Source organism: Scomber scombrus, chromosome 10 (assembly GCF_963691925.1).
Source record: "Scomber scombrus chromosome 10, fScoSco1.1, whole genome shotgun sequence".
NCBI lineage: Eukaryota > Metazoa > Chordata > Actinopteri > Scombriformes > Scombridae > Scomber > Scomber scombrus.
Window position 1 is genome coordinate 29,966,334 of NC_084979.1, and position 16,826 is coordinate 29,983,159.

At 35.6% G+C, this 16,826-nt stretch overlaps 1 protein-coding gene across 1 annotated transcript; it reads right to left on the bottom strand.

Annotated features, from left to right (window-relative positions):
- Window positions 1–1,927: 1,927 nt before the first annotated feature.
- Window positions 1,928–8,874, bottom strand: LOC133988152 (uncharacterized). The gene is made up of 7 exons (XM_062427704.1): window positions 8,835–8,874; window positions 7,166–7,540; window positions 6,659–6,856; window positions 5,850–5,948; window positions 5,238–5,275; window positions 5,008–5,136; window positions 1,928–2,682 (listed from the first exon to the last, which is right to left on the bottom strand). Exons 1-7 carry the CDS (start codon window positions 8,872–8,874, stop codon window positions 2,560–2,562), a joined length of 1,002 nt encoding a protein of 333 aa, XP_062283688.1. The 3' UTR covers window positions 1,928–2,559.
- Window positions 8,875–16,826: the final 7,952 nt, after the last annotated feature.

Sequence of the window (16,826 nt, forward strand, 5' to 3'; positions counted from 1 at the left end):
TTTACTGAGGTTAGAAATCAAGTGAGAAGTTGGTGAATTCTCCATTGACTTGTATAGAGACGAGGGATTCCTTTTGACACCAAAACGGTCTCCCCCTGGTGGCCTTTTGATAGAATGCAGTTTTAAATTACTTCCGCGTTGGACTCATTTCAGAGGACCGGAACTCCCCGCCTGGATTTGACTTGATTTAGTCTTTGTCAGGAAGGACTTCATGGAGACAGCATGAATTCTAACATTTCCCCAGTGATATCATTTGATTCAAACCACTGAACATAACTGTTAATCTCCTTATTTTAAGTGTTGCAGAAATTTGAAAATAAATATATAGATATCCATGTTGAGTGAACAATATTAAAAATTAGCCATTAATTAAAGGTTATTCTCCTCCATTAGGACCTAACTGAGCAAAAAATATCGAACAATGAGAAAATGTCTACATCCAACTAAACATTTTAGATACGTGTTTGTGTGATCTGTGCTGAACAGAACTGTGCTTTTTTATCTTATTTTCTTTGACATTTAATTAACATTAGATCTCATATTGTAGTAACACGTCCTCTCTTGTTTTGAAACAGACAATCTTATTCATTGCTGTTGATTGCTGCTAAATGCATGTCAAACATTCACTATTGTTAAGAATCACAATCATTAGAATACAAATTGATAAATTATTTTTCAGAGTTTCTCCACATGACGAGTAATTATTTACTGGTTGAAAGTTGTTTTTCTCATTTCTAAAAAGGGGAAGTTAATTGAGCCGAAAGGGCAAGATGCCACCTAACAACTACAACATTCGTAGTTTAATTCTGGCAGCAGACTTCCCCCCACACATCACTTGTTTCCTGTCTTCTCTCTACTCTCACTGTTAAGACTTTCAGCTACAAACTGTCAAATGAACTCAATTAAAACCTGTTTACATTCAAAAATGTAAAAAGTCAGTAACTTTAAAATTCTCAGTGTGTAAAACCTTCAATGTTACAACAAGTGTTGCTAATGATTTACATTTGAAAGTTACTCTGTTCATCATGTTTAACCACAGAAATGTGTAAAGACGTATCACTCGCCAACTTTAAATAAAGAACATAACATAAAAGACAGAAATAGGAAGTGAATGTACTCACTGAAGAAGAAAAAGCAGATCAAAGTGTGATGAACTTTCATGTTGAGGCTCTGATGGTTTTATCCTCTCTTCTGTCTTAAAACCAGGAACTTCTCATTCACTTCTCTAAATGATGGAGTCCCTCCTCCAAACAAACACATACATGCACACAGCTCTGCCCTCCTCCCCTCAGTCTATATTTATATTGCAGGTCTGCAAGTATATTCAAGGCTTTAGAGCTGCAACAGTTAGTGCAGCTAATTTCATCATGAAATAATCATTTTAGTGATTTTGTTGAGCAAAGATAACAAACATGCTGGTTGCTGCTTCTCAAATGTGATGATTGATTTGATGCTTTTCAGTGTTATATATGAACGTAAACTCAATTTCTTTGGATTTTGGACTGTTGATCAAACACAACAAGACACTTTAAGACATCAACATGGGATCCTAGAAATTATAACGCACATTTCTAACTATTCTTTGACGTTAATAGACACAATAAGGAAATAATAAGCAGAATCATTAATGAAATTGTTAAGTTGCAGCCCTGCAATGTTTAATATTTCAACAATGGGACAGCAGCACACTCATAACTGTGATACAGTTTGCAGAAACATTGATCCTTCGTTTGTTGAAATGAATGCATCATAGTTATGTGTGTGCTGCTGTCCCATATGTGTCCATGTCTACATTTGAGCCAGAAACTCATAAGTACAAGTGTGCAGGAGTCGTTCAATTGCAAATAAGTCGTTCTTCAAACACTTCTCTGGAGTTTTGGGACCATTAACATAATCATAATTTCTGATGATCCACATTGTGTGAATGACATTGTTGAAAGGTTGGTGAAGTAAATCAAGTCAAATTTATTTACAGAGAACTTTTAAAAACAACAGGTGTTGATGACCAAAGTGCTTTACAGAGAAATGTAGGACAACGTTTATAAAACCAAAAATAAATCTGCGATAACGAACAGACAAAATTAAAACAATTTTATAATAATATTAAAAATTAAGGGGAAACAAAGGCGCTTGTATTAAAGTGGGTCTTTAGCAAGGATTTAAAAGTGGTGACTGATGGCAGAAGATACACCAAATAAATGTCATAAAACTGAAAATGTAAGCAGAAACATTCAACCTGGATCATTATTATTATGTAGACCTCACAGACAGTGAGCTTAATAGACAAATATCATTCACAGACATTAAAATATATTCTTTCTATTCTCTTCGAGCTTCTTTTAGGTTTACTGAAGTAGTAAAAGTAAATCTTAACTTGAAGCATCCTGTTGTTATTAATGACTGAAGTGTTTCCTGTGTGAGTGATACTCATCCAAACCACAACCTGTTGACCTGTTTGTCACTTAGAGAGTAAACAGGATGTCAACAGCATTAAAACTAATGCTGAGGTGAAGTGCTAGTTGGGTACAGGGACTATGAAACGTCCTTGGTATCAGTGCGTTACCGAGGTGCAGAGTAGATAACATTATCGGCTTGAACACTGGGGGCGCTGCTGCGTGAGGCGGCAGCTCTGTTGGAAAAATCTACTTGAGTGTAGACGACATCACTGGAGTCATCTTCAGCCTGGAAGAAAAGAAAGAGCTCAAATGTTATATGTTATACTGTTTTAGTCTTAATAGCAACTTAAACCTTCTACTTCAGTAATTGATTACATTTTCTTTTCTTTAAATAACCGACAGAGGCCTAAAGCTGTGACAGACTTTGCAAATTATCATCTTGTGCTAAAGCCAGTTGTTTGGAACAAGGAAACCTAAAGGTGGTGAAGCTGAGGCGGGACGAGCAGAGAGCAACCACCATATACAGTTATTGGCTGAGATAGCTGTCAATCATGCACACATGGCCCAAAACAGGCTCGTCTTTATGGTTTAATTAATAACAATTCACATACAGACTCAGGGAAGCATATTGCTGTCACACCAAAAGAAGAAAGAAAGCATCACGTTATAACATGTAACTCATATTTTTAATGAGGAAACACTGTGTGAAGAACAGACAGGAATATGATTCATTTATATGATGTGATTAAGAACTTCATGCTTGGGTTGAGACAGGGCGAGATTCTGCTGTTATTGAGCACAGTGGGTGATATTGTTGTTATGGAGAATTTGTTTTCAATGGTTAACCTCAGCAGTAGAGAAAAGTGTACAGGAGTCAAGGATGTCTTACGCCGAAAGTGTTTATTGAAGCTTGGACGAGGAGAATCAAAGTAATATCAATACACTCGTCTAATGCATGATGCCACCACGATTCTGCGGAAACTCTCCTCCGTTGATCGTCTTTAAGCCTTCACAGATAGTACCATGAATACTCGATGCCCATAAATGGTCATATTCAATGCATCTACAGTAATGGAATTAGCCTATTGGTTCCTTATTCTAGAAACGAGGAAACGCAGTTACCCATCTGTGGGTTTAGGGAGTCAGACAGTGATATCCTCTGACCTTGGGTGCTACAGCAAATGCTGCGCCACTGTTATCAAAGTGACTCCTGCTTTCCCCAAAACACCACAGTTGCCTTCACCATCTCAAGGAGCGAAACATAGGGCCTTATTTTAACGATCTATAGCGGATGGCATGAAGCGCGTGGTGCAAGTGCCTTTGGGGCGTGTCCTTATGAAAAATGGTCACTGCGCCAGGCGCATGGTCTAAAAGGGTCGGACTTAAGTCCCCTCATTCATCATAGGCGTGTTTTGGGCGTAACACGCGGTAAACCAATCAGAGTGTCATCTCCCATTCCCTTTAATATCCAGGCTCGCTGTCACCTTGAGAGATTGTTAGTTTGATGGCGGATTTACCAGGATTGGTCACATGACTACATTGACAGTTTCATTGATCATTACTGCGATTGACTGATTGTGATACATAGTGGCATGTCATTGTGAATATGTTGATGTACATCATAATACGAATTCACATTGTGGTCCTTTTATTTGTGATGTTTTTTATGTTTGTGTGCTGCTGCGCAACCGTGTGTGCGTAACAAGCACAGTGTCTGCGTGCTGCGCACCCGCCTATCTAAGAGCATATTGGACTCTTCGTGATGCGCCCCTTAAATAACAGTGTCATACGCGCCAGTGACTTTAGACCAGTTTTTTTTTTGGTCAGTAGCGTAATCGCTTTCCTCTGCCTCAAAATAGCAACGCGCCACCAATGCGCCTGACCACAACTCATTTAGAGACCAACACGCCCATAGGTGCACAGACTGGTGCAAGTGCATTTGCTATTTAGACAACGTGGGTGCAGTGCGAGAAAATGACAACTGCATCGGGGGAAACTAACAAAGACACATGCGCCACGCCCGCCATCCGCTGTGCGCCGACCGCAAGATGGGGCCCATAATGTCTTTCTGCCAAGATGATAGTGCAGCCTTTACTGTGACCTCAAGGTCCATGCTTGACCCCTGCTTACACTGAGAGGGATTTTAGCATGCATGGCTGTACAAAGCGGAATGAGTCAGTCCGACACTCTGGAGGTAGCATCATTCATTGATCTGACGTTGGAATGAGCCACCAGAGTCCACAAGCACTAACACACATGCCAAGGAACGCACAGGTTGAGGCCTTCTTACTCCTTTTAAAAGCGCTCAACCATAGAGTGCAAAAAGACAGACTTCTGCATAGATTTCATGGTAGGTATGAAATGGTCACAGCATGTTTTAACCATAGATATAGTCTCACTTCTATCTAAAAAGTAACTAAAGCTTTTAAATAAATGTAGTGCAATATTTCCCTCTGAAATTGTGTGTAGTAATATAAAGTACAAATGCAGTATTATAATAAATGTACTTAGTTACAACTTTAACTCTGGATAAGTAAAGAAAGTCTCCATGATGTGGTTAACACTACAGTTTTCTGACCACAGAGCTAAAATGCTGCCAGTTTTTTCTTACTTTGCTCAGAGGATGGGATGATGTAGCAGTGACAACGCTGTAGACAACTGAGGCTTCAACTGAGTTTTCCACAGGAGGAGATCTGCATTGTCCGTCGCCCTCTCTGATCTCCTCGTGCACTTGGCTGGCCTGCAGCAGAAGAAGAAGAGGACGGGTTTGGTTTGTATTAATATCAGCTGGTTTCACAAACGCTAACGATGCTCAGATGTCACAAATTCACTTAAACTCACCTCTGTGAAATTGGCATACTCTGTTTCCTCGGGATGTTCTGAAAAACACGAGGTTCAGAAGAATAAGTACATGCTAAAACATTTGTCAAAAGAGGAAGTAAACACTTTTGCCTGTTCCTCTTTGAGCTTCTGAAGAAACTTGACTGATGACAGATTAAGAAACATTTTCACACATAGCGACACCGTCATCCTGTTGACTCTGATAACTGAATACTGTGTATTTTGTTGGTTTTTCAACTATTTTCTCCTTTTAGCCACTAGTCTACAAATAGGAGCAGCTAGAAGGGCAGTTATTATAGTTAACCAGAGCTTGATAACCCAAACTTTAAAAAGGTGTGTGAAGCAAATTTACACCTGACTTTAGGACAATCAAATCAATCAGGTAGTTAAATGTAAGCTTCATGATACTCTTTGTATAATCTCCACACTCAATTCTCTTTTCATATGACCAGGAGAAAGTCTTCCATCTATCTATCTACCTACCTATCTGTTATGCATTAATTTACCAAGTTTGAAAAGTTTGTCTTGAAACAATACGCTGAAAATTATCCGTTCAGCTGAGTAAAAACTGGTGGTTGGTTAGGTTTGGGAGAAACAGTTTTTGATGTTCACCTTTGGGTTTAGATGATCTTTTCTTGCAGAATATCAGCAGAGCCACTGAGAACAGGAGCACGATGATGAACAGAGTCAGACCCACGTACAGCAGCACACCTGTTGTAGATTGAACAGTAGAAGAGAAGCAGAGTTGAGGTTTCTGTCACCTCGCCCACTTCCAAGGTGGACAAAGAAGGCAAAAAGACTGAATAGGTCAAAGCACAAGCAACACTTGTAGTGTAAATAACTACTTTATTGTTAGACTGACACATTTCAGCCATGAAATATGTTGGTCTCATCTGAACAGCTTCTGTTGAGATGCATCTGCTACTGATGTACTCTGGGAAGCATTGGTGCAGGCTCTGCTTGGAGGTGCTGTCAATTGGTGGTTTCTGAGTCTGGTAACTGTAATTAACTTATCCTCTGCAGCAGAGAAAACTCTTGGTCTTCCTTTCCTGGGACGATACTCATATTTTTTGCAACTGGACTTGAAGAAATTCTTGAAATTTTCTGGCTCGACTGACCTTCATGTCTCAAAGTAATGATAAACTATTGTTTTTATACTTACTTGAGCAGTTTATAGTATTATGTCATAGAGCTATTTGCTGCATACCAACACTACCTTGACACAAAACAACTGATGGTCTCAAACACATTAATAGAAACCTGTTAATAGAAAATCACTCCAGGTGAAGCTGGTAATGATATTGATCATTATTGTGCAAAGCTGTCATCAAGGTAAACAGTGGCTACTTTGATGAACTTAAAATATGAAACATATTTGGGGGTTTTTGTTTACTAAAGAAACATTTCAAAGGTAAATGTACCTGAACCTCCAGCTGTTGTTTTCTCAGTTTGCTCCTGTTCAGACTGGTTGGTGGTTTGAGCAGAAAATGGTGTGGAGCTTCTTCTGAAACTCTGTGTTGTTGTTGTTGTTGTTGTTGTTGTTGTTGTTGTTGTGGAAGCTGATGGGGCCGATGTTAAAAAGGGTCTAGTAGTCAACTTTGGTTTTGAAGTGGACGGAGCTGTGAAGAATAAAAAAGAAACACACTGATACAAAATAAATCCTGGTGAGAGAAATAAAATGCTCCTTTATCTGACCGGCTGCTTAAAAAAACAATGGCAACTTTTAAATTAAATAATCAGTATATCATTTTTATTCCTAAAAACACTGATACAGTAAATGGACACTTAATTTATCAATCTTCACAGTGATTAGTTAGACCAAATATCAGATTATTAAAATATCAGCTGCAGTCAGAAAAATATGAAAACTTCCCTCTGACCTCCAGAAACATGAAGAAACATTTTCATGACTTTCAGTAGAAACTCACCATCTGTGACGATGATCTTAAACTCCTGGAATGGATCTATTGCGACAGGTAAGTCCAAAGCACAGCTGTAACGTCCAGAGTCAGATTTGGTCAGATGTGTGATGGTCACATCCAGACGACTTCCTGTATTTGTGGTTTCATATCTCATGCTGTATCTGCCTCTTTGAGCACTGACACCATCCATTTCAAGAATGCGTTCTGCTTTATCACAGTCATTAAACAATTTACGGGTTGTTTCTTCAGATTTGTGTTTACAGAAGTACTTCTTGCTTCCAGTCCTGGTAAAGTTACATGGAACTGTGATATTTTGTCCTTCAGTTCCTCTAAAACTGAGGATTTGTGCATTGATGAGACCAATGTTTCCATCCTGCAGCACTGCTGGGGAAAAAAATCAATAGTCAATATTTCACATTTACACTGATCCACAGAGTCACACTGGGAGCTGCCCAGTTCAACCAGTCTGTGATTTGATTTAGTCTCTGTCAGGAAGGACTCGATGGACGCAGAATAAATTCTCACATTTTTCCAATGATTTGATTCAATTTAAATGTTTTAAATTACATCTTTGTCCTCATTAACTTTACTTATTTCATCTACTGTCTTTTAATTCTCCAGATGCCTTTTATGAAGTATTGTGTTTCTTTTGCATTTAATTTAATGCCTTTTATGTTTTATGTAAAGCACATTTTATTAAAAATTGTATTAGCTTAATTGAAAAAAGGACCCCAGCTTTAAGCAGGGCAACATATCAATATTATATTAATATCACAATATGATACTAGATATTGTTTTATATTTTGGATATCTTTATATCGTGATATTAGTGTTGTGTTTTCTTGGTTTTAAAGGCTGCACTACTAAACAGACTATTCTAACTGTTCTATTATTTCTTTACCCACTTAGTCACTATATCCACATTACTGATGAGTATTTATCAACAATCTTCATGTGTAAATTAGATAATGTGTATTTTATTGTCTCACATGGGAAACTTGTCTTGGGGTTCAAGCTGCTGCATCACACATGCTCCCAGTGTCACAATGCACATGTACACATAGAAAATGTTTTGTGAAAGCACCAAAAGTCATCCATACAATATTGTCACAATAGTAATAGGTTCTCTTTTTCTTTTTCTTTTTGTTTGTTAAATGTTGCAGAAAGTTAGTATCAAAAGCAGTTCAGCTAAAACAGATTGAAACAACAGAATACACACTTTGTAATGAATATGGTCAAAAAATACAACAAAAGGAAACCCTAACTCTCTTAAAAAAAGAAGAACTTTGGGATTGGCCAAGACTCAACACAACCACAACATCCGCAGTTCAATTACGGCAGCAGGCCTTTGTTGCATGTTACCTCCCCGACCCCCTCCCTCCGTTTCCTGTCTACTCTCTACTGTCACTGTAATAAAGACTTACAGTCACAAACTGTCAAATGAACTGAAATTTTAAAAAAATGTGTCCGCAAAAATAAAAATAAAAAATCAATTACGGAAAGTGCTGAGTAAAATCTTACAGATTAAGGGATTATTTTGAGGAAGTAACAAGTGCACTGTTCATCAAGTGCAACCACAGAGAAAGTACGAAAGTGTTAACATTTATTACTCAGCAACTTTACATAAAGAATATAACATAATAAAGAGAAAGAAATAGGAAGTGAATTTACTCACTGAGGAAGAAAAAGCAGATCAAAGTGTGATGAACTGTCATGTTGACGCTCTGATGGTTTTATCCTCTCTTCTGTCTTCACTGGCAAACCAGGAACTTATCACTCACTTCTCTAAATGATGGAGTTCCTTCCTCTAAGCCAACACAAACATGCACACAGCTCTGCCCTCCTCCTCTTAGTCTCTCTATTTATACTGCAGGTCTGAGTTTGCATACAAATTTGCATGTATGTATACATGCAAGGTTTTAGAGCTGCACCTATTAGTGCAACTAGTTTCATGAAGTTAACCGAACACAAGACATTTGAAGACGTCACCTTGGGATCCTAGAAATTATAATGCACATTTCTCACTATTCTCTGACGTTTATAGACGAAAGAAGGAAATAAAATTGCTAGTTGCAGCCCTAAAAAGTTGAATTTTTTTAAAATAGGACGGCAGCACACTCATAACTCTGATGCAGTTTGCAGAAACATTGATCCTTCGTTTTTTTGATATAAATGCATCATAGTTGTTTAGTGTGTTTCTCTCCCATATGTGTCTATGTCTACATGTGAGACAGAAACTCACATAAACAGGTAAGCAGGAGGTGTTGAATTGCACATAATGTTGTTATAGTACTATATATTCCCTTTAAAAGGTGGAGGGAGGCCAGTATCAGGGAGATATGGTCTCTGCTCTTGGTATCAACGCACTGTTGCAACATGAACCAGAGGAGACTGACCGACTTCCACATAACAGGAGTTGCAGAAGTCGAGACTTTTTTAAGCCTGATTGAGAAGTGACGGTGGCGTTTACTACACAATTAAATAATATACAACACACTCCTGTTAAAGGTCAATACATAAGAATTATTAAGTAATTTACATGTGTTAATTGTTTTTCTCTCCTTTTGACCCGTTTACCTCTTTATCTCATTCAGTTAACCCGCTGGTTGTATCCATATGTGTGACAGTGAGCAGTGTTGCATTATTGGCAGTTTTGCTATTCCTGCTTTACAGATGGAAGACAAAGAGGAATGCTGATGGTGAGCGACCTTCCCGTCTTATCTGTACTTCATTCAAATAATGTACACGAACCAAATACAAGGGATTCCCTTTCTGATCCACAGGTTGGAACTTCAGTGTAAACTCTCACCTCACAAACATCGAGCTGACTTTTATTTTAGTTGTTTATATCTCTGCTGGCTCTGTGTCTAAAAATGATTATACTACACTGTGAAAAGATATCAAAACTGTAAAAGATGATAGCACAGGCTGCAAAACCTACTAAAATTACAATTAGAGGCTCACATTTTTTCACATCTGTCTTAAAACAGTCAAATTTGTCTTGCTGTAATCATTCCTACTGTTCATACTGACAACTAGAAGACCCCTCCATGATGTACTTACAATGTAAGTGATGGGGGACAAAATCCATGTGCAAGAATGTATTTAAAAGTCCATCTATTTTAGCCTATATTTATTTCCAATTTAACACCATCTAACACTAATTTTTAAATGCATTTTTGATGCCTTTTATGTTTAATGTAAAGTTCTTTGAACCAGCCTTGTTGTTCAAATGCGCTTTACAAATAAACTTGCCTTGCCTTTTCTGAAGCTAATATGAAGCATCAGTCATCCAAATGCAGGGTTGGGGAGTAACGGATGTAACGGCGTTACGTATTTAAAATACAAAATACGAGTAACTGTATTCCGTTATATGTACAGTTGAAATTGGTGTATTCAGAACACAGTTACTTTCTTAAAAAAGATTACTATAAGATTACTTTACTGCACCACGCAGGTTGCACGGTGCGGATGCAGGTGGCATTATGCACGCTGCAAATCATTAAGCGAGAGCACTTTCCACACAACTCCAAATGACATGAACGACCAAGAGGAGGAGGACAAAAATGCCTTTTTGGCATGGAAATACAGAGAACATTTTACTTACACACCTGGTAAAGGTCGTAACATCAAAGTGCAGTGCAAGCTTTGCTTACCATCAACGAAACTGCTTTCAGCATCGAGAGACTCCACGTCTAATTTGAAGAAGCATCTTGACTTAAGTTGGCTAATAAGCGTTAGCTAGCTGGTCGGGTGATGTAAATTATAACCATTGGGTGGGGAGTAACTACGGAGCCCGTAAAGGATCATGCAATATCTTTTTAATGTTGACGGAATCGAGCGCACGTTTTATTAACTCGTACGCACGATTTAATAAAACGTGAGCACATTTAATTAACTCGTGCTAACGTTTTATTAAATTGTGGCCACAATGTAGCTATAACGTGCACACAAAATACTAATTGTAGTATGATTATCAGGTGACCCTTGTTGTGTAGCATGATTTTGGTCATCCTACACTGTATAATATTAACGCTATTGATGATTTTTCACGATAAAATTCCCCAAAAATATGCAAAAACACATTTTTCTGAAATAACTGCTGTAGTATGATTATCAGGTGACTTTTGTTGTGTAGCATGATTTTGGTGAGTATACAGTGTATAATATTAATGCTATTGACGATTTTTCAAAATAAAATTCTCCAAAAATAAACAAAAACACATTTTTCTGAAATAACTGTTGTAGTCCGATTATCTGGTGACCCTTGTTGTATAGCATGATTTTGGTGAGTATACAGTGTATAATATTAACGCTATTGACGATTTTTCACAATAAAATTCTCCAAAAATAAACAAAAACACGTTTTTCTGAAATGACTGTTGTAGTATGATTATCAGGTGACCCTTGTTGTATAGCATGATTTTGGTTATCCTACACTGTATAATGTTAACACTATTGACGATATTTCAAAAAAAAAAATTCCCCAAAAATATGCACATTTTTCTTTTTTTCCTGATATAACTGTTGTAGTACGATTATCAGGTGAACATTGTTGTGTAGCATGATTTTGGTGAGTATACAGTGTATAGTATTAACGCTATTGACGATTTTTCACAATAAAATTCCCCAAAAATATGCAAAAACACATTTTTCTGAAATAACTGTTGTAGTCCGATTATCTGGTGACCCTTGTTGTATAGCATGATTTTGGTCATCTTACACTGTATAATATTAACGCTATTGACGATTTTTCACAATAAAATTCCCCAAAAATATGCAAAACGATTTTTTTTCTGAAATGACTGTTGTAGTACGATTATCAGGTGACCCTTGTTGTGTATCATGATTTTGGTCATCCTACACTGTATAATATTAACGCTATTGACGATTTTTCACAATAAAATTCCCCAAAAATATGCAAAAACACATTTTTCTGAAATAACTATTGTAGTCCGATTATCTGGTGACCCTTGTTGTATAGCATGATTTTGGTGAGTATACAGTGTATAATATTAACGCTATTGACGATTTTTCACAATAAAATTCTCCAAAAATAAACAAAAACACGTTTTTCTGAAATGACTGTTGTAGTATTATTATCAGGTGACACTTGTTGTATAGCATGATTTTGGTCATCCTACACTGTATAATATTAACGCTATTGACGATTTTTCACAATAAAATTCCCCAAAAATATGCAAAAACACATTTTTCTGAAATAACTGTTGTAGTCCGATTATCTGGTGACCCTTGTTGTATAGCATGATTTTGGTGAGTATACAGTGTATAATATTAACGCTATTGACGATTTTTCACAATAAAATTCCCCAAAAATATGCAAAAAGATTTTTTTCTGAAATAACTGTTGTAGTATGATTATCAGGTGACCATTGTTGTGTAGCATGATTTTGGTCATCCTACACTGTATAATATTAACGCTATTGACGATTTTTCACAATAATATTCCCCAAAAATATGCAAAAAGTTTTTTTCTGAAATGACTGTTGTAGTATGATTATCAGGTGACCCTTGTTATGTAGCATGATTTTGGTGAGTATACACTGTATAATATTAACGCTATTGACGATTTTTCACAATGAAATTCCCCAAAAATATGCAAAAAGTTTTTTTTCTGAAATAACTGTTGTAGTACGATTATCAGGTGACCCTTGTTGTGTAGCATGATTTTGGTCATCCTACACTGTATAATATTAACGCTATTGACGATTTTTCACAATAAAATTCCCCAAAAATATGCAAAAACAAATTTTCCTGAAATAACTGTTGTAGTACGATTATCAGGTGACCCTTGTTGTGTAGCATGATTTTGGTCATCCTACACTGTATAATATTAACGCTATTGACGATTTTTCACAATAAAATTCCCCAAAAATATGCAAAAACACATTTTTCTGAAATAACTGTTGTACTCCGATTATCTGGTGACCCTTGCTGTATAGCATGATTTTGGTGAGTATACAGTGTATAATATTAATGCTATTGACGATTTTTCACTATAAAATTCCCCAAAAATATGCAAAAAGATTTTTTTTCTGAAATGACTGTTGTAGTATGATTATCAGGTGATCCTTGTTGTGTATCATGATTTTGGTCATCCTACACTGTATAATATTAACGCTATTGACGATTTTTCACGATAAAATTCCCCATAAATATGCAAAAACACATTTTTCTGAAATAACTGTTGTAGTACGATTATCTGGGGACCCTTGTTGTATAGCATGATTTTGGTCATCTTACACTGTATAATATTAACGCTATTGACGATTTTTCACGTTAAAATTCCCCAAAAATATGCAAAAACAAATGTTTCTGAAATAACTATTGTAGTACGATTATCAGGTGACCCTTGTTGTGTAGCATGATTTTGGTCATCCTACACTGTATAATATTAACGCTATTGACGATTTTTCACAATAAAATTCCCCAAAAATATGCAAAAACAAATTTTTCTGAAATAACTGTTGTAGTCCGATTATCTGGTGACCCTTGTTGTATAGCATGATTTTGGTCATCTTACACTGTATAATATTAACGCTATTGACGATTTTTCACAATAAAATTCCCCAAAAATATGCAAAACGATTTTTTTTCTGAAATGACTGTTGTAGTACGATTATCAGGTGACCCTTGTTGTGTATCATGATTTTGGTCATCCTACACTGTATAATATTAACGCTATTGACGATTTTTCACAATAAAATTCCCCAAAAATATGCAAAAACACATTTTTCTGAAATAACTATTGTAGTCCGATTATCTGGTGACCCTTGTTGTATAGCATGATTTTGGTGAGTATACAGTGTATAATATTAACGCTATTGACGATTTTTCACAATAAAATTCTCCAAAAATAAACAAAAACACGTTTTTCTGAAATGACTGTTGTAGTATTATTATCAGGTGACACTTGTTGTATAGCATGATTTTGGTCATCCTACACTGTATAATATTAACGCTATTGACGATTTTTCACAATAAAATTCCCCAAAAATATGCAAAAACACATTTTTCTGAAATAACTGTTGTAGTCCGATTATCTGGTGACCCTTGTTGTATAGCATGATTTTGGTGAGTATACAGTGTATAATATTAACGCTATTGACGATTTTTCACAATAAAATTCCCCAAAAATATGCAAAAAGATTTTTTTCTGAAATAACTGTTGTAGTATGATTATCAGGTGACCATTGTTGTGTAGCATGATTTTGGTGAGTATACAGTGTATAATATTAACGCTATTGATGTGTTTTCACAATAAAATTCCCCAAAAACATGCAAAAACAAATGTTTCTGAAATAACTATTGTAGTACGATTATCAGGTGACCCTTGTTATATAGCATGATTTTGGTCATCCTACACTGTATAATATTAACGCTATTGACGATTTTTCACAATAAAATTCCCCAAAAATATGCAAAAAGTTTTTTTCTGAAATGACTGTTGTAGTATGATTATCAGGTGACCCTTGTTATGTAGCATGATTTTGGTGAGTATACACTGTATAATATTAACGCTATTGACGATTTTTCACAATAAAATTCCCCAAAAATATGCAAAAAGTTTTTTTTCTGAAATAACTATTGTAGTACGATTATCAGGTGACCCTTGTTGTGTAGCATGATTTTGGTCATCCTACACTGTATAATATTAACGCTATTGACGATTTTTCACAATAAAATTCCCCAAAAATATGCAAAAACAAATTTTCCTGAAATAACTGTTGTAGTACGATTATCAGGTGACCCTTGTTGTGTAGCATGATTTTGGTCATCCTACACTGTATAATATTAACGCTATTGACGATTTTTCACAATAAAATTCCCCAAAAATATGCAAAAACACATTTTTCTGAAATAACTGTTGTACTCCGATTATCTGGTGACCCTTGCTGTATAGCATGATTTTGGTGAGTATACAGTGTATAATATTAACGCTATTGACGATTTTTCACTATAAAATTCCCCAAAAATATGCAAAAAGATTTTTTTTCTGAAATGACTGTTGTAGTATGATTATCAGGTGATCCTTGTTGTGTATCATGATTTTGGTCATCCTACACTGTATAATATTAACGCTATTGACGATTTTTCACGATAAAATTCCCCATAAATATGCAAAAACACATTTTTCTGAAATAACTGTTGTAGTACGATTATCTGGGGACCCTTGTTGTATAGCTTGATTTTGGTCATCTTACACTGTATAATATTAACGCTATTGACGATTTTTCACGTTAAAATTCCCCAAAAATATGCAAAAACAAATTTTTCTGAAATAACTGTTGTAGTACGATTATCAGGTGACCCTTGTTGTGTAGCACGATTTTGGTCATCCTACACTGTATAATATTAACGCTATTGATGATTTTTCACAATAAAATTCCCCAAAAATATGCAAAAACACATTTTTCTGAAATAACTGTTGTAGTCCGATTATCTGGTGACCCTTGTTGTATAGCATAATTTTGGTCATCCTACACTGTATAATATTAACGCTATTGACGATTTTTCACAATAAAATTCCCCAAAAATATGCAAAAAGTTTTTTTTATGAAATGACTGTTGTAGTATGATTATCAGGTGACCCTTGTTGTGTATCATGATTTTGGTCATCCTACACTGTATAATATTAACGCTATTGACGATTTTTCACAATAAAATTCCCCAAAAATATGCAAAAAGATTTTTTTTTTTAAATGACTTTTGTAGTATGATTATCAGGTGACCCTTGTTGTGTAGCATGATTTTGGTCATCCTACACTGTATAATATTAACGCTATTGACGATTTTTCACAATAAAATTCCCCAAAAATATGCAAAAACAAATTTTTCTGAAATAACTGTTGTAGTTCCATTATCAGGTGACCCTTGTTGTGTAGCACGATTTTGGTCATCCTACACTGTATAATATTAACGCTATTGACGATTTTTCACAATAAAATTCCCCAAAAATATGCAAAAACACATTTTTCTGAAATAACTATTGTAGTACAATTATCAGGTGACCCTTGTTGTGTAGCATGATTTTGGTCATCCTACACTGTATAATATTAACACTATTGACGATTTTTCACGATAAATACCCCAAAAATATGCAAAAACAAATGTTTCTGAAATAACTGTTGTAGTACAATTATTAGGTGACCCTTGTTGTGTAGCATGATTTTGGTCATCCTACACTGTATAATATTAATGCTATTGACGATTTTTCACAATAAAATTCCCCAAAAATATGCAAAAACAAATTTTTCTGAAATAACTGTTGTAGTATTATTATCAGGTGACCCTTGTTGTGTAGCATGATTTTGGTCATCCTAGACTGTATAATATTAACGCTATTGACGATTTTTCACAATAAAATTCCCCAAAAATATGCAAAAACACATTTTTCTGAAATAACTGTTGTAGTCCGATTATCTGGTGACCCTTGTTGTGTAGCATGATTTTTGTGAGTATACAGTGTATAATATTAAAGCTATTGACGATATTTCACAATAAAATTCCCCAAAAATATGCAAAAAGTTTTTTTTATGAAATGACTGTTGTAGTATGATTATCAGGTGACCCTTGTTGTGTATCATGATTTTGGTCATCCTACACTGTATAATATTAACGCTATTGACGATTTTTCACAATAAAA

Coding starts and splice junctions, on each gene's coding strand:
- LOC133988152 (XM_062427704.1), bottom strand. CDS start 8,874: ATGACAGTTCATCACACTTTGATCTGCTTTTTCTTCCTCA. Junction 7,541..8,834: donor GATCTGCTTTTTCTTCCTCA/GTGAGTAAATTC, acceptor TTTCCCCAGCAG/TGCTGCAGGATGGAAACATT. Junction 6,857..7,165: donor TAAGATCATCGTCACAGATG/GTGAGTTTCTAC, acceptor TATTCTTCACAG/CTCCGTCCACTTCAAAACCA.